We start from the raw sequence: 19,727 nt of genomic DNA, 5'->3' as shown, positions 1-19,727 counted from the left end.
TATCATCTTTGTTATTTTATGTGAAATTCACCCGCGGTTTCAAAGTTTATTTAGGTTATATCTCATTTTCCCCTCACGGCACCACATTTGATACGACTAAACGTTACAGGATGCGTGATATTGATCGTTATCGTGTACACCGTAATGATACACAATTAGTAAAATAGCCATCACTAAAATTAGCGGGCATCTAATATTTTGGTAATACAAGAAAGAGCAACCAGAAATTCATTAAGCTCGTTCACATGGCGAAGTCGTCTCGGAGTATATCACCTTGCAGTGACGTCATGAGACGGCTTGCCGAAGTGCTGAAAATACGATTGAGTGCATAGGGGCAAAAGTTTGCCGCAGCTCAAGCGACAAAGCAGTCTTTGATTGGGCTCAGATAATATGCTACGCCAGTTACAATCATCGTAGGTACGTTTACGCAATTCTAGAATGTCCGAGCACGCCTTGCGTATTTCCCTGACACTAAATTGTGCAATTTATAATGTTGGCCCCAGTCTCTTCATAATTCGTGATCATGAAGAAATATGATTACGTCATGTGTACTGTAATAATAAGACTCTCCGTTTCATCCAGTTCAGATACGTGACGTCGCTGACCGACTTGCGAAAGAGGCTGCGGCCCATGACTTCGCTGAACCAAAGTGTAGATCTTACTTCTAGCGAGGCCAACTGATTGATTTTAAGTCACTGTAGGCAAGACTGGAACCGACGTTTCATCGAAACCGCGTCTGGAGCACATTTCAAGCAATTCTGCCCTGACATATACACAAAACTACCACCTACTTTAACCACGCCACGCCGTGCCGAAACCACCATTTTCAGATTACGGACCGGACACTGTCGTCTCAACTCCCATCTTAGCAAAATTGGATGCTCCGATACCCCTGATTGTACCACATACCATGTTGAAGAAACTGCAGAGCACGTTATTATCGAGTGTGTGAAGCACGCCAACGAAAGATGCCACTTTAGAGCTGCCGTACTGGACTTGAGAGTACCCTTCACAATGGAAAATATAATAGCTACTGATTATATATCACCTTTGCTGTGGGAATTCATTGCGAAGACAAAGAGACAGTACTAAATGCTTAGTTGACTGTATTTGCTTATCGCAATATCGATTCGATCAGCAACTGTTATGTCGTGACGCAAAAGACCGTAGTTGTTATATGCGTCACTAAAATCGTTTTTAAATACAAAAATAATAATAATAATAAGAGAGGTGCCGGGTTCGGGATATATTTTATAAAAATGTTGGTGGAAGTGGTAGAGTCCTGATTCGTTTTCAAGTACCGGTGCTGCTCAGCTCTACCCGTCTCCAAGGGACTAGGACTCAGTGGTCGGGAACCTATGGCTCGCGAGCCATACATGGCTCTTTTGGGTATCACATATTGCTCTTTGACACTCTTTTAATTTTGTAATTAGTTTATCAATATTCCAGCAAATTGTTAATAAATTGCTATGAGGACCCGAATAATTATTCCCTTGGCAGAAGAAAGATGTCTTCGAGAGGTCAAGACAGTGGAGTAACCAGGATTAGGGGTTCGTACCCCCTCCCCGTTTCAAAATTCTCAAATTTAAGTTATTGTTGTTGTTGTTGTTATTGTTGTTGTTGTTGTTGTTGTTGTTGTTGTTGTTGTTGTTGCCGCCGGCGACTAACACCTCTAAGGAATTCGATCTATTCACTATCGCGCGGATAACAATCATTTAAGGTTTCACAATTTTCCCGCCCTCATCCCTGACGACATGCGAGACACTGACTTACTTGCCTTCCCCAAGCCCACGTCATTGACGTATCGTACCATGCAGTGGATACGTACTGCTGTAGTGACCATGTTTGGCTCCACCTGCGAATGTGGGCAGAGAAATAGGACGCACACTACGAATCCCATATATCAGTGTTTCCAATAGGCCTACGTCACGAATTTTCAATTGTGACGTAACAGTTGATGGGAATGTATGGCTCTTTCGGGGTGAAAATTGGAAATATTTGATCAATATGGCTCTTCGGTCGAAAAAGGTCCCCGACCCCTGGACTAGGTGGAACTTATTTACCTCAAGATAGCTTGAAGCAGGTTGCCATATTCTCTTTTTCAAAATCGCGAGAGTCAGATTGACGAGTCAGCTTCGAAGCTTACCAATACAGTGTCCGGTCAATACCGAGTATGCTATTACCGAGAATGCTAATGCCGAGAAGGACAACACCGCGAAAGGACCTTACCGAGAAGGGACATTACCGAGAATGGACACTGGACAGATACATGAAATACAGGCATGTTACGCATATGAACAGGTCGTGTGTGTGCAGCACGTCGTTGTCACATTCGGTATCGATTCTCAGGTATAAATTTCTCGACAACGTCCGTTACATTCAGCTAGATTCTTGGCATTGGACATTCCCGGTTATGTCCATTCTCGGTAATGTCCGTTCTCGGTAAGGTCCATTCTTGGTAATGTCCGTTCTCGGTAATAGCATTTTCGGTAATGTCTATCTCGGTACTAGCATTCTCGGTAATAGTATGGAACCTACCAATGCGGGCATGTAAATGAGCTTAATGTTATTGCGTTTTACTGCTCCTTCATTGTTATCTCACAAATGAATTGACCGCAAACAATGCGATCATTAGCATTGCTCTTTTTGACAGAGCAAAAAATTCTAAATTTTGTCAAAATTGTGGCGTTATGTCAAAAACTTGTCAGAATTGTCTGCAAAGTTAAAAATTTTCTGCAATTTGCACTTGTTTGGTATCGTTGACGTCTGTACTTTTAGTGAACTTATCATTTTACATTTTACAGATTGAATAGCATATTCATATTAAAATGAACCCGAATATTTTCGGCTGACACTCGTCAGGGGTAATCGTCAGCAACTAGTAGAGAATTCGAAAGAACAGCGTATATCAACAATCGTAACACAAAATATGACGTCACCAGCATGATTTACGATTGTTGATATACGCTGTTCTTTCGAATTCTCTACTAGTTGCTGACGATTACCCCTGACGAGTGTCAGCCGAAAATATTCGGGTTCATTTTAATATGAATATGCTATTCAATTGTATATTGAAGTTCTGTACCTCAAAGAAGCTGTTCAAATTTTACAGATTGTAGGCTATTTTACAGGCCCGCCATTATAGAAGGCTCATTCTCTGCTCTATGTGAATTATGAACGGTCAAATGAAACTAATAAGTGGATAAGGTGTTATGCTCAACTTACCGCAACATTCAAACTGATTTCACGGCAATTGTGGGTATTGTGCGGTTCTTGCTTCGGTTTTGCTTTTTGAAATGCCAAAATTGTCATACTCACAAAACAAATAAGTTTCCATTTCTATGCAGGAGTTTTGCAGGCACCCAAATTCCAAACTGTTTTGATTCTCGTGCAGTCAATTCTTGAGCTGTGACAGGCGTTTTAGAGTAGAAAGGCACCAATCGTCAGTAAAAAATGAACGTCTGCTTAGAGTATCGAATACTACCAACGCAAAAGTTCAAAGGCTGACTTCAAGAGCAAGTTGGTTGAGGCCTTCCTAGCGGCAGACATTCATTTGTGCGAGCTACTAAACTTTACGATAAGACAGCTGCTCACTAACCGGGGACGGCCAGTGCCGTCTGAGACATCGTTAAAATAAAGTTTTTTAAAGTAAAATTTTGATTTTATTTATTCAAATAGTGTTTTTCGGGGCCAGGCTACTTCGTAAAGACACAGAGTTCCAATCAGAAATTACGAAAAGTAGTGCAATTCTAACATAATTTGCGAAAAAAAGCCTAATTTACATATATGCTGGCAACATGTTGTCAAAATTGCAGTTTTTAAAGTAAAAAAAAGCAAAATTTCCATTGTTTAGTGCATAATATTAGGTTTTTCAAGTAAAAAATCGCCCTAATGATAATAGAGCAGTGGTTCCCAAACGGTGGGGAATTCCCCACTGGTGGGGAATTCAATGGTTTCTTGTGGGGAATAGACGCATTTGCTCAAAATTATATACAGGACAGTCTACATATTTACGGAGACACATGCGCAATTACCGTTACCAGTTAACTGCTCTGAAATGTATGTATCGAAAATGATATTGCGTGTTGATCACAAAACCTCATTTTTAACTCTGAACGGCCAATGATGGCGTCACAAACGCATCCACCACGACTAGTTTGACGTGAAATACCACTATTGCGAAATTTTGACCTTTACTGGTATCGGTTCACAATACGTATTATGCTGCAGTTATAGGCGATGGTCTCGCGTACTGGTGTGGTTGTGTGTCTTGTGTAGTCAAACCAGCAAATAGCTGCTCTGTGATGAAAAAAGTGTTGGGGAGTGGGGAACAGGACCGTAGCTGCCGCACCACAAATCCCCCAATTGGGGGGGGGGGCGGGCGAGCTCGAAGGGGCCCAAAGTTATTTCGTGAATTAACATAAATTATAGAGTTTTTTGGGGGGAAATTAATGCCACTTTTTCAAATTTTTTTCGCGCTGGGGTGCGATTTAATATTGCCGCATATATTGATTATTGGGTACCCTTCCCCCACGAAAATACGTAGATTTATAGAAATGGAGACTTCGGCGTCGGCCATTACTGTGCATCGCCGCACCAAGACGTAAGAAGTTATAGACCACGCAACATGCGACTCCGAGAAGTGTGCCAGAACGATCAGCAGCGAGAAGAGCTTGGCCGAGAAAGAATGTCCTTGTGGTGACCGAAAACTTCCATATGTATACAATACATATATGTTTAATTGTCCATAGGCGACTGTCGCCGAATGTTCCTGTCCTGGCGATCTGATTCCCACACGACAAGTGCCATCCCGCAGGGAAAATATACGAACGGGTCCGCCAGAAGATGTTTAATTATTATTTAGGGGTCTTACCTTTTCCAATACACCTCACTCAGCTCTACCGGTAAATCTGATTACGTGAGCAGAGAGGGGCTAAAAAATTGATAGCAAGATATATGCAATCCCAATCATATTGGCCGATTCAAACATGAATTACATAAATTTTTCGCGCTTCGCGCGTTTAGTCGAAATAAGGCGATGCACTAAACAGTAGACCCAATGTACCTGATAAGTTTGGTTTATCACTCTGTGGCGGGCCCAGGACCAGGGTTTTTTGGGGGGGCTGACGAAGTGCTGTTACGGGCCTAGTGGGGAATAAAGGCTCGGATTAAATCTGAAGTGGGGAATGAAGACAAAAAGGTTGGGAACCACTGTAACAGAGGGAACCTCACGTGTCGTACTACCATTTAATTACTGGAAAAGCATCTTGGAGGTATACTTGAACAGCGTAATCATACTGAAATGAACCTGAATATTTTCGGCTGACACTCGTTAGGGGTAATCATCCGCAACTAGTAGAGAATTACCTAGTAAATGAATCTTGATAGTAATTCATCTCTGGTCTACCAAGATTGCTCAGCTCAACTTACGGAACCCTGTTGTATGATTCAAATCGAACGAATAAAGGATATGAACTTATATTACTCGTCCATAGCAGCAGGCTTAAATTGTACGTCATGGATGTGTAGATATATAGTGCATTACATTACATCAACTTCTCGGGGTATCATGTTTGATCCTCTATTCCGGCTAATAATTTCAGACTGAGGTTATGTAGTTACTCGCGGTATTTATTAGCGGTTCTGTCTTTGCGTGGGCGATCCAACGCTTTTTCGTGTTCACTTATATATTTATATCGTTCCGTGATTCAGAATGACTTACAACTGACACAAAGTACTGATTTTAAATCATGCCACATACTTTTACAATCCAATTTGACTACAATTCTGTCTTGACTTGACGTGACCGGATTCAAAATGTGCAATGACTTGTACCTCGAAGGCTGTGACTTAGTCCAACCAGCAACTACGCAGCCACATGATTATTTATCGTTTTTGTAATACACGGGATCCCCTAATGTTTCTGGTGCGTCCGCCAAAGATCCTACCACATACTATCCATTATAATCACCTCATAGATGCTCATACATTTTTAATCAAATCTCAAGCGTACTCGTGAAAATCTTTCAGTTTCGTATTTTCGACTGTTCATTACTGTCAGTTCCATGATCATATACGTTCAGTTCAGTTCAGTTTATTGCTATAAACTTTATCGATTCGAAAACGCCACAAGATGCACTAATACAAACGGATAGGAAGGACTGCAAAGGACTTCGAGTCCTCTTTTATCAAACAGTCATATCGATCTGGAAATGTAAATAAGAGACCTGCATTTTGTACGCTGAATGAAAAGTAGCAGAACATCACATTTTAGGCAAAAGCAATGAATATAGAGGGACATTTCTCAGTTAGCGAAGTTCACATGTCAGACCGTCGTCCGGTAATCTCGGGAACGGTTTGACAAAATTCTTCGGTCTGTTTGGAGTAGTGTGATTATATTTTTGTCAATCATTCTTGAGTACGCGAAAGCCATGCAATCGAGCCAGCTGAATTGATATATGATATCGTCACGGCGCGTTATCACTTTTTTGCTGCGATTCTTTGGTATTGCGTTTATATTACATTGCTTGCTCCAAGCATCGCAAATTGTTATTACTAGAAATTTGGATTTCATACCTTTATTGCTATGAGCTATAATGAGACGGTTAGTGTCGGACTAGTCCTCGGCCCATTAGAAATACCAGCTGCATGACTAGGGGCTATTACCAAGGGGGAAATGCAGTAAGGAAACTAGGGCCAGGTATAAGATGATTTATTGACCCCATGATGCTTCATTGTTGATTGAGCGTTGAAGTTCCCGAGTTAGCCATGTACATTATGCAAGTTTCTGCAAAGACTACTTAATCTGATCTGAGCTTTTCGAAGACTACTCTTATCGTCATATCACGAAAAGAAACCAGAATGCTGGCATTCCCAACGGATAATTTGATGGAAGGTATTGACAGTTGATGACATAATTCTCAAATATGAAATTCGGAATATAGATAGCGTAATGACAATAAAACGGAGTTAAATCACGCGGAGCGAGAAACAAAAATCAGTTGACCGCAGCTTCGCGCCCCCTCCAGATGCTCTCACGCATCCCTGGGGACGCGCTCCCCCAGTTTGAGAACCAAATCCTTTAGTCGAGTAACATTACCATACAGAGAAAGTATTCACAAAGGTAAGTGGGGAGTACGGTTGTAGTGTCGAAGATTGGTCCAATTACATAATTAGGGACAAAATTCACAAAGGTAATAAGAAGGCGTTGCCGCCGAAGTGGTGCTGCAGACGTTGTACCGAATGCCGGTTGAGGGTGAGCTGGCTGGTGCGTAATATCTGCAACTTGCGATTCCAGCGTTTATGTCGTAAGAAGTCAAATCAGTCGTGATAGGAGTCATGTCCAACCACATGGGATTGAGGACGGTGTGCGAACTGTCCGCGTCAGAAGCTCCGATCCAAACGTTCGATCCAGCAGGCACTCCGGGAAACAGCGCCATGATTTCTCTGCCAACAACAATGCCACGATCGTACACACAGCCTTTTGGTGCAGCAACAGAGACGAGTACTCACTCGAAGGTGGATCTTGTTGTCGCCCCATCCATTTGGAGCTCCGATGATTCCGACGCGAGTTTGGAACTGCACTTTTGAGTGCACGCCTCTTTGGCATCGTTCCAACTCATCTTTCCGTAGAAGACGTAATACCTGCAGCTATCAACCTCTTTCCATGAAGTACACGGGTCCTGATTGCATGCAAATAAAATTGCTTTACTTGGTAGCTTACTAACTTAGCTTGCTAACTTAACAACTCTACTAGTTAGCGACCATAGCTACATATACTCACGACTGTCGTGGGCGATACGGTGGCCGCAACGGTCGTGGTCGGACGAACTGCAACAAAACAAGAGTGTTTTGGCCGGAAAGTTGGCACAACGACTGACTTCACGAAATAAACTCACTCAGTTTCAACAGCTCCATATAAATCATGTACTTGATGTACGTGTCTATGAAGCTATTGGTCGGAGTGCGGGGATAGCGGTTAGGGTCAACCATCGGCAGGACTGGATAATCTCGGTATGGAATTGATGGGGGTTGATATTGTATGACAGGTTGGGATTGATGGTGGGTGACAGAATGTGAGCCTATGACTTGTCCAAGTGTGTCTGGGTCTTGTCCTTGTGGCGTGATCTGTGATGTAACAGATGTTGGAGCCCGGGCTTGCACTGATGACGTCAATGAACTTACCACTCCATGCCGGGTGGCGGTTTGGCCGTCGTCTGATGTGCCAAAAGCCCGGTTCGCGACTGAGAGAAAATAAAGCGGTTCAATTTCAGATCGACATATATTTGACCGCAATCTCACCTGCGAGAAAACAGACGGCGAAGAAAATCTTCATCTTAACCTACAGAGCTGAAAACAGTTGTCATTTGAGATGAGCATGAAGGTGGATTACGAAGAAAGCCATTTGATAATTTGATGGATGAAGGTTTACGACCATTTTGCAGTAGGGTTTTCGTATAAAATTTCATCTACTTTTTCATTTTCATGCGCGTTACTCTCGAAAATATTCTACGGCTCATCAACTTTCGGGATTCTAGGCCTGAGGTGTGAATATTACGCTCCATGACAACTTCCTGTGCTTTTGACTTTCAACTTGTGAACAAACTGAGGCACATCGGCATTCGCACGCCTTCACGCAGAACTCGGGCCTTCATACATGCCCGCTATCAAACCCTGGTCATAGTTTATTTTTTAACTCAATTTCAATTTTGATTACAATTAGAATGATTTAATTCGCGAAAACTTGGAAATTGAATTTTATACAGAATTAGATCAAATCCAACGAAAATCAAATTCAGTCCATATCAAATGCGGGTTCCTTCTCGCAAGCATGAGCATGACAAGTGTCAGTACACCGAGCATGGTTGGTAACGTTAACATTTTCAGGAAAACCCCAAATTAGATTAGAATTTCAATGGGAGCATTGAACCATTTCACAAATTAAATGACAATTAAATTACAGACTGAAAATGGTCTAAATAAACAACATGAACTATCTAGTTATTCCAGTCTGGTACCAGCATTAAGGCGGGAACATTACTACAGAATCGTTTAACCGTAACCGATGTACAACTGCATCACGTACTAACTTCACGAAGTAGATAGTAACAATCCACACAACTGTGATTGAACACCCAAGATGATATTCGTTAAAATTTGACATCTATACATCATTCAACTCCTTATCCGCGATGAAACCGGTGAATTAACGGTAGTTGATACGGGCATGCTACAGCCACACACTATTCTCGTAGCGCCCAGTCTTAACACCACGACTTCGAGTAGTTAGTGACACCCGATACAAGTCACAGAAGGTATTTCATTACGAGTGTTATACGCCCGGAAGGCGAGACACTGAAAATATTTTTTGAGTGAATTCCTTCCAAGATTTCGTCGACTATAGCGCCGACTTGTTCTAACTAACCGTGCAATTGCGACTATAGGGTTCCATTTAAAACGAATGCTTGTTTAAAACACTTCGTTTAAAACATGTTTCAAAAATTGTGTTTTTTTCAAGTTGTAAAATTATGCCATAATTTGGTAAATGCTTTCCAAAAAACATGTTGTACGAGCCCTTGCATAATTACCACCCGATATAGCCGACGTATGCGATATGGTATGGTCGGAACCTTCAAATAAGTCGGTTCATCAGCTATATTACGTAGATATTTCGTCAAAGGACGCATATTTACCCCATATTTTCAGTTGTCAACGTCAATCCAGTATGACGTCACACTTCAATGTACGTGACGTCATTGCTTTAAAAATAACAAAAAAAAAAACAATAAAGAAGCATGTTTTGAATTGATTTATGTTTTAAATGCAACCCTAATTGCGACGGTTGAGAGCTTACTATCGAACGGGGATTTGAATTTATCCGACATTTACTTTGCGATGTTAGGAAACGAAATTATTTTCTAGAGGCCAATCTTATTGGAGATGGCTGAGAGTCGAATCATGTTTCATCGAAAAATCTGTAAATATTTTCAGAAATACAATGATATCTAATGATCCGTATTCCTAGGTGTTGGCATTATCGTAACCTATAGTAGTACATCTCAACCATCAAATATTATTAGATTTTATTCTAAATTGCGCAATGTGAGAGGTTGAACGCTTTTCCTTTGATGATAGAAATAAAACACCAAATTTTCATCGGAACTATAAATTTAAAACATATAACTCAGAACTGGCGTATTATCAAGTCCTATGCTTTTGACTTATCCTCCGTCACAACGACGTTAAGTGTTATAGCGAACTGCTTAAAAGTAGACTAAGATTACCTCCAAAACAAAATTTGACCACATCCAAGATCATATCTATATACTTAATCATTGTGATTGTTGTAACCCGTACATAACAAATTAAATTGCGTACGCGTGTCATATAAAAAGACAATACGGTGCTGCAAATTGTTTGTATAACCTGCACCCAGTTATATGACGCAGAGTATTCTCGATTATTTCCACCAATAACATTCCGAGTGCTCTACGCTGTAACAATCGCATGTCGCATAACTTTAAAATTGCTCGCTCGTTTTTATGTAATCATGTTCTATATTTTCCGTTAGGCAATACGCCCATTTTCTGCTCGTGTGAATTATAGACGGTGCAGAATCTTACGATTCTGCGAAGAGATCAAATGTATTGATAATGGCTAACGTGATAGTTGCACGGAATAGATACGTCGATACGGTAATCTAGCCTATGTAGTTTGAGATGTTATTATTAGTATTTCGTTGTTATTGAAAATAAATATTCGGACTACTTGAGTAAGCTTTTCCTATTACTTATTTGAGACTACTTCCATACTTCTACCTGAATCGTTCATCGGCAAAACAACCTGTATTTTACACTTTGAATTTCGAAAAGTCGAAATTTTGTCATATGTGTTTGCATCGCTTTTAAAAGTGTAATTGTCATGAAAACCACGTGAAATATTCCATATGTTGAATATTATCAACAAAATTTCCAAAACACATCAGCGCCTTGCAAACGAATAAATCAATGTTTAGGCGATAAGTTACTCCAACACCTCACACCGTCAGAGTTTGAATATACGATGCCGTCTCATCCCGCTCTAGTCTTCCAAAACATTCAATTTGGAGCTTCCTCCAAGAAATATACCTGTCGAACAGAGCGCTCAAACACGAACTGGATTACAAAGCGCAGCCTAATGTACCAACACACACTATAGGTAGGCTAGGCTTCTAGGCTCCTCCTCGCCACCTCATCCGCGTCAGCGCTGTCTTACGAAAGAGGTGGGCCGTCCTATAAGTTGGCAGTTACGGAAAATAAGAAGAATATCGGCCTGGTATATATGACCATAGTAGTCGACAAACCCCATAAATACCCCAAAACAAACAAACAAACTATAGGTATAATTAACTCACGAAAAAATCAATCAAACAATCAAGCCGCTAGAAACTTCTTCGGCTGGCATATCGTACGACCACTCGAGGTTCGCTTTACAGCACCATATATCACGGTAACTGATATTTTAGAAGACTGCGCCTATTTGTAGTGTCCGTGATTGGTAGTTTGCGTAGGTCGCATTATGCAATTTCGTAATTAGAGTCTCGCGATTAACCGCTAGAGTTTAAATGTTCTGGTGTCGGTACTTCTATATTTGAAATCGTGTACAGTCTTTACTTCTACTTTTACCTCTGTCCGAGTAGCGATGGTGATTACATCGCCACCTCTGCATTCAGCATTAACAGAATTTTGATCAAATCCAACCGTGATGCTCTGAATTTAACAACGTTTCGCAGATTCACGGGTCACGGTGTTGCTGGGTCGAGTCCGTGAGTGAAAATGAGAAATATTGATCACCAATAGTGAGTTATTTTGAAGCCAAGTACGCAGAACATTATATAGTTTCTGATTAGCGCGCTGAAACCAGCAATCGAGCACGCGATTCCGAGCATACCTCGGCCAATAGTATCATCATCAACATCGGTATCTAAACAATAATCTCGTGTTAAAACCAAGCTTTTTGAATTAGTAACTTACAATTCGAGTATACTTGTTTCACGCCTCTGGCGGTATAGCCCAGTATTACCTGCAGATGTGATACCATACGACTGGAAACAAACTTGTATCGCTATCACAACACTGTCACACATAGGGTTGCATTTAGAACAAAAATCACTTTAAAACAAACATGTTTAAAACATGGCGCTTGCTTAAGACATGTTTTTATTGTTTTTATTATTTTTTATTCTAGCTATGACGTCATGAATCGTTAACTGTGGCGTCACAATGGATTGTCATTGACAACTGAGAATATTGGTTAATATGGCTCCTTCGACGAAAAGGGCTTCCGACCACTGTCTTAAACAGACCAATGACGTGGTTACCAGCCTTATAATTCGGTTACCATACGTCCTCCTTTAGGAGGATTTGTCCTGCTTTTTCAGGTTTTTGAAAATGTACTCCGACGACGCCTAAGTGTTCACCTTTTTGAAATTCGTCCGCTTTTACAGCTTTTAGAGCCAAAAATGGGCATGAACGACGCTAAATAGGAAATTCGTGGTCCGAACGAAAGTGACCATCGTTTTTTAAATCAACAGGTGTGAAGCGTGAAAGAAAAACCTTATTTCCGGAGTTTAGCCGGAAAGTAGACCTTTTCTCAGTCAACCAATCACAAAGTCGTGAAAAATTAACCATTGTATCCAAATTCTACCCCACAATTGTAAATCTGAAAATTTTGAAAATGTGTCCTCCCTTCCCGATTCCAAAATATTTTAGCCCTACTTATAACTCATCGTATATTTCGAGTAAAGTACCACTCGTAAGACCGATTTCCAAGTAAATAAAAAGTAACTATTCCCAGTCCAGTTTTGCTTAAAATATGAAAACTGTTGCGTAGAATTATAAATTATCTAAGGTCATTGAATAAGTATGCAATAACCTGCTTGAGTAGGCCTACTCGGGAAATGAAGAGTAGATTAGTCACTGCCCACGCTGTTGTTATTGAATGACAGTGCGGTAATCACGAGCGTTCTGATGTATTTACAATTACATCCTTATTGTATTCCTTAACTTACTCGTGACTTCACTTAATCCAACAACATACATCAAGAATAGCGCTTCGAGACACTTCATGAACTTGAAGTCGAAAGTGATATCAACCCTCGCTCTCGTAGGCCGCGTTGCTTCGTGTTCCGGAATGTTGAATGCCTGCTCGCTGTTTATGTCCGCGTAATTCGAATTATGTCGGGGTTGTTCATTCTCTCAAGTTGTATTGGACTACATGATATAACTATTATATTATCTTTGAGATGTTATGTGCAAAATACCACGGTTTCAATGTCCAATTGCGTCATATCTCATTTCACTCCGCTGTACCAGATTTGATACGACTAAACATTCTAGGAAACGTGACATAAACCTATCCCGTGTATTCCGCGATGATACTCGTTGACTAAAATAGCGCGAATCACTTAAATCTATCCAGTGTTATACTATATCCTCCAGCGCGATTTTAATGTTATGAGTTTTATAAATTGAGCTTATACTAAAAATATGGTTACCATATTTTGGGAATCCGACAAGGACACTATTTCAAAATTTTCAGACTTACAATACCGGAGTAAAATCCGGAAAATTGGTGAATATGTTTCGAGTTTTTTGTTGGTTGACTACAAAAAAGATGGTCGTTACGACTCGACTCCGGAAATACCCACTTGCCGTGAGATTTTTCGTTGGTTGACTATAGAAAAAATGTGTTCTTTCCGTCTCATCTTCCAGAAGATACATCGGACCGTTATTTGAGTGCTGATTTCCAATATCCCAATCCAATTTTCACATACATTTAACGAAAACTTTAAAAAAGAAGACAAGAGGTCGAATGCTACCTCTGCTTAAAAGTGATTCCACGAAATTAGAGTCACCACCCAGAAAATTTCGATTTCGCTTTGCAAACATAATGCTATTGATGCTTGGGTGGACAAAATGTTGTTCGTAATGAATTGGCGAACACCGAACTAAGAAAGGCGTTTACGGGTATAGGGATCAACGGCAGTTGGTCGCACAATATTCCACAAACATTCATCAGTCCATGACCGTTTATCTCATTAAGATCACTCACGGCGACTGATATTGAAAACCAAGATTCTTCCAAAAATTAAGCTCAGGATTACAGGATTCTGTTCATGTGCAGATTCGTGATCCAGATTTGTACGTCAGATGTCAAGAATTTTAATACGTTAGAAATTTGTCATTCCTTAGCAATATTTTACATAATATACGTTGATAGGCGGCTGGTGGGGTTGGTATGTGTGTAATTTTACATTATCTTTGTCATGTCTTGGAAATTGCTACTTATACTTGTACATGAGTGGAAATATACGAAATATACATCGCTACTTCCGCATCTACTTGAGTAAAGACGCTGACTACTTTTATCACCTCTGTATGCAATAGCAATCGGGATTTGATCACATCAGCACGAATCGAACAATGCTGTGTAACATATTGTTTGCTGTAATGTTCAAGTTTTGTTCTTCTAAAGCCTATTTGTAGTCCTTATAAGCGGAAGCTAAAAAACTGATCAACTGATCAACAATTATCAGGTCCTTGGAAAGGAAATTCAGCGTACATTCATTTGTCATTGATAATAATTACACATTAATCAAGCAACAACAATATAGGTTATGGGTTCTATTCCGACCGCGGTCGACTCCAGAGCCCCCTTCCTAGTGTTGGTGATCTAGGCTCATCCCCGCTATCTGATCCGCGCAAGCGGTGTTTTAAATCGCCAAGGAGTGGGCAGTGCTACAGGTCGGCAGATAAGGAATCACAATAAAGAATATAGTCCTGGCGTAAATGACCATTGATGTCGAAAAACAGCATGAATATCACAAACAAGTAAAGTATTCCCAACCTTCGATTTACCGTCGTGTAGGAATTTGCTCGTCTCAGTCGCAGCGAACTTTGAGCTCGATTTTGGCCGATTGTGTTGCGATCAAGATCGCTATCCAAACAATAATTTCGTGTCAAATAAAAGTTTTTAGAATTAGTAACTTGTTATACGACGAGTTGTTTCACGCCTCTGGCGGTATAATATTACCTACGGATGCAACAGTATACGATTGGAGACGATTGACAGTTTCTATCGCTATAATAACACATTCATACAGATCACGGGACAACAGTGCTAAGATGACTCAGCTCTTATTCGAAGCTGGTCCGTGTAATCGTCGTTGATGTAGACGTAGAAGTAAGGTCATCATTCCTAATAAATTACAAGTGAAAGTAGTCATTTCCACGTTAGTACAAAATGTTGAGTACAAGTACAAATAGACTAAAATCACAACCCCTTGAAGAACAAGTACGCAATGCCTACTCGAGTACTCAGGAAAAGTAGAGGTATAGCGTTACTGACAACCGTTGCTCCGATTTTTTTGAATGGCTTGACTTGACTCGAGATGCTGACGGAAATGGCTCGAAATACGCCATACGAAATGCATCTGAGCCGAATATGAATAGCAATCCGAGCCCGGTGGTACAATTGTGACCCGGGACCATTGCAATATATGCAAGCACCGATATTATTGACCAAATTCATTTGGTAACTGGATATATGTTCGCGTTCGGGCCGCTAAAACATTATTGCCACGTGCCCACTGATTCTATTGGGCTTAAATGTTAGCGATTTTGGCGAGTGGACAGTCTTGCGTTCACCGCTACCTAATCCACCTGTAAGTAAAAGGTCATCAATATGCAAGTGACCCGCGTTATGGTTCGTTAAACCGCATGTGGCCCTTTGACTTCATTGACCAATCAGGTTGGCCACCCCTGATACGTTTAGGAATTGGGTTTGTTGCAATTCGCATACAATGCGTGGCAAATTAAATTGCGTTCGCGTGTCACATACATAGAGAACGCAGTTCTGCAAATTGTATGTAAGTAACACCGTGTTATCACGCGGAGTACGGTCGATTATTACCACCAAAAGCATCCCGAGTACTCTACTCGGACAAAATCGCATCTCTCTTTCTTACAAATTTGCTTTCTCGTGTTTGCGTAATCATATTCGATATCTTATGTTACGCAAGGTGCCTATGTTATAAGCGCGTTGATTATAGACGACGCCGAATGTCATGATTGTACGGACCGATAAAAATATTTGATAAAAGCCAGCGTGGTAGCCGCAAGAAATCGACACCTCGATACTGTTATCTACATAGTTGAGATCTTGTTACTTGAAAGGAAATTAGGATGGATGATCGGTTCGAAAGTTGACTCCATAATTCGAATACAAGTCATCCCTAAAGATTACCGGGCGTGGATCTGACATATCGACCTCACCTATCGATACACACGTCATTCATTTTCATCGCTACTCGTTTATGTTATCCCATATTTCTTGCAATTCAGTGTGCATGCCTCTTCTTTACGTCGCCTAGGCGCAGGAGGGTGCATGATTTCGAAGACTACTCCAAGTCGTTACGACACCTTGCTATCTTTTCATTGTATCGCAGTCTCGTGGCGTTTTGAAATGATCAAATTATTAGACTGATCCTGATTGTTGTAACTGAAAATTCTAAAGGTACTTCCGCTCCAAAAATTTTTCTAGTTTCCGACAAGAGGCTGTCATAATTGAAGCACTTCCACTGTTACGGAGTACTGGCGTAGGTTTCAATATTCGTCATAAATATAATTTCCTTTGCCCAAGACGTACACAAAAACGTACAATGCAATGACACACAATGCGATGTGATTAACGGATAGGAGGATGTCGAACAACCATTTACGATATCTTAGACTTAGATGTCTCAGTCACTGTCTTCTTCGATATTAGTCTTTCTTCGCGCTATCTCTTGCTCTTTTCTTTCTTTATCGGGTCTTTTAACTTAGCTTTGTTGTCGCCGTAAGAACAGAAGAACGCTGCGGGGCGAGGCGGACCGTCTGCTTAGATAGCGACGAAGCTCACCACTATACGCTTTTCCTATTTCTTGCACTCTCTTACTCAAGTGCAGGTTTCGTCCACGGCACCTTTACCTGAACAGTTCATGTAAAATGGATTACTTTTGTTTGTTTGTTTATTGACACTCGTAATTGGCGCTTGCAACAACTTGGTTAAATGCGCCCGCACAGTAAATTTCATACACATACACATATTTCAGTACACTTGTCTTGAGTCATTTGATGCCATCTTTCAAGAGTTTGGCTCTCTATTCCTCTGAGCTTTTCAATGCGCTGTATTTACAGCGGGTTCGGCGATGAGGAGCCCAGATGAACCCCCGACACATAGAGACATGGCAGAGCCGAGACTCGAGCCAGCAACCATTTGTAACAGTTACTTTAGACGATTGGAGTCGATTGTAGACTGCTACATTAATGTAAGCCTGCTCACTGCTCAGCGGTCTTGATGCTAACACGTCTCTTGGCCTCTTTATATCAATCATTAAACGGTTTATGATATTTATTGGAAACGGTTAACAATAATTTAACTCGCTCTAAACGAAAAGAATATAAACAAATTAAAAGACAATCCTTCGGGAACCACACATTTCCTGGGCCCGACACCGAAAACATGTGCGGGGAAAACCCCGGCACGTGGCTGCGGTTATTCACCCGTTACACCATTGGTGTCGTGGCCGCAGTGTTTAACCAACTGCGCCACTCGCTTCCCAAAAATGAATTACTTGATATTCTGGGCTTTGAAAGGTGGAAAAGAAATTGGCCATGAGGTTGTATTACTTTGCTACGACATGAAATATATCGCAATACCGGAATATGCATTCGAAGATTTATTTGTAGTGACATTGGTCACTTTGCGTTGGTTGCATTTTGCAATTTCGCAATTAGAAATCTCAGAAACTGTTAAAGGTATGCGACCATTCCACCTAACTAACCGTCGAAACTACGTATGCCTACTTCTTCACTTTGCAGACCTTGGTGTACTTCCAGCTAAAATTGTTTTGACATGTCTTTACAATCGCCACTACTACTCCAGGATGCTTTGAACCAACCGCGAATGTATTCCGTCACAGTCTCAACGAGCTTTGTTCGCGATTTCATCCGATTTATATTATCATCAATATCTCTATCTAAACAACAATATGGGGTCGGAAATTGGCTTTCGGATCGTTAAACTCCAAGCGTTTATAATTTAATAGTTACACTTCGCGAACTTGTTTCCCGCCTCCGGCAGTATAATATTACCTGTGGATGAAAATACACGATTTACAAAAAGTTTGTATCAATATCAAAACACTTTTGTAACAAACGCATGTTGTTGTTATTGATTATTTTCTGATTGGAGATTACAACGCAAGTGGTATTGTTCGCCATATCCAAAAATCCTTTTAATACCTGTGGGTGTGCAAACTTAAACTTAAATGTATGGCTTAGTGTCGAGAGCTAATTCCACAACGCATGGAAAATCAGCGTGTCAATCAACAAGTTCATTACGGTCGGGACGATATTCTTCCTCTCACATTAACTCATTAGCTCATGAACTGCGCCTGCCTACATTCATATATGTACAAATGAATGTATACATAACGATGTATAATTATAATTGATATATTTGATATAATTGATATATTCTGAAACCCGCTTTCGAAATTAGCGGGAACCTGGGTCTTGAATTGTGGTTCCCAACGTGGGCGATATCGCGCATTAGTGAGCAGTCTTGCAAAACGAAGGGGGCGATAGGGGCGAAAATGTTAGAACGTACATTCAGATATATGTGGTTACCCGGAAACCGCATACCGTCGGTTATTATGAAGAAAACAATGTAAACTCGCCCCAAACTAACCTCAGATAACTGGATGTTACGTGATCGCCCCGGAAATTTGACCTTTCATAGTCAACTTACCAGCGATTAGAGTTAGCTGTATGTGTTTCCCGTTTATATGTCCTCTTTCCCGGAACCGAAAATATGAGGGATGATAAATACATGCCGAGCCGGCTAAGGGGACGATGAGTCGAAAAAGGTTAGGGACCACGGATCTAGAATATCTCGACGTCCAATTGTCCCGAATTCCCGTTACTTCAATTGATCGATCGATATTTTTAGACATGACTGGTTGCTGTTGTTTGTGGTATTCGTGGTGTTTTTCGACTGCAATAGTCACATACTCCAGGCCGACATTGTTTATTTTGATTATGATTTTGATGCCTGATGTTACCAATTTACCACCCACATCCTTTTTCTCCCGAACGATAAATTGACTTTTAATGTCAGCCTTCTTTGTCTATTACTCTATCTATAGCATTTGCAGCCATACGGAACAATGTATGGAACAACAGCATGCGATAATATCTGTTCGCAGCATCAATTTCGATTCCAGGTGGTATTATGTTATTATCGATTATATGACACAATTGAATTGACTTTGATATGACAACACCAAGATTGCCATGATCTTTTGTGGGATCCAGTTAAAGAGCTCCTGTTCTATATTAACTATTTTTTACAGGTTTTGAATTAGCTTACTCATGGTTTTCAAGCTTCTGAATACGCAAAGTGCCAAATCAACGAAATAAATCTGACATCTTCGCAGATAATTTGTTTCCTCCTTTGCTATTCTTCGATTATGTCTAGTTCAAGACCGTGCCGCTTGGGCGAAGTCATGAAAAATTATAAAGAAACTTTTTTTTTGCCTTTTTTGGATGTACTGACGTCATCATGATTTACGTGACAAAATACAACACAGACCAGACTGTTGTTGTCGTGTGTGGTAGTCATGGTGTTTTTCGATTACAATTTTC

The 19,727-nt window shown here is 40.7% G+C and overlaps 2 protein-coding genes across 5 annotated transcripts in view; both read right to left on the bottom strand.

Annotated features, from left to right (window-relative positions):
* The window catches only part of LOC145436202 (uncharacterized), a 236,855-nt gene that overhangs the window by 8,064 nt on the left and 209,064 nt on the right, over positions 1-19,727 (bottom strand). The window lies entirely within an intron of this gene.
* Positions 6,079-14,989, bottom strand: LOC145448910 (uncharacterized). Of its 2 annotated transcripts, XM_080327371.1 has the most exons (7): positions 14,887-14,989; positions 8,302-8,349; positions 8,185-8,243; positions 7,899-8,127; positions 7,784-7,830; positions 7,513-7,682; positions 6,079-7,446 (listed from the first exon to the last, which is right to left on the bottom strand). In XM_080327371.1, the coding sequence occupies exons 2-7, from the start codon at positions 8,333-8,335 to the stop codon at positions 7,173-7,175; spliced, it is 813 nt and encodes a 270-aa protein (XP_080183497.1). In that variant the 5' UTR covers positions 8,336-8,349; positions 14,887-14,989; the 3' UTR covers positions 6,079-7,172. The 2 variants fall into 2 exon arrangements, with proteins under 2 accessions (XP_080183497.1, XP_080183489.1); XM_080327363.1 differs by lacking the exon at positions 14,887-14,989 and having other exon boundaries at positions 8,302-9,263.

The sequence above is a fragment of the Botryllus schlosseri genome, chromosome 1, assembly GCF_051294905.1.
Source record: "Botryllus schlosseri isolate E-star chromosome 1, Bs_hap1, whole genome shotgun sequence".
Taxonomy (NCBI): domain Eukaryota; kingdom Metazoa; phylum Chordata; class Ascidiacea; order Stolidobranchia; family Styelidae; genus Botryllus; species Botryllus schlosseri.
Note: the sequence above shows the minus strand (reverse complement) of the source record. Positions and strands in the feature narration are given on the sequence as shown.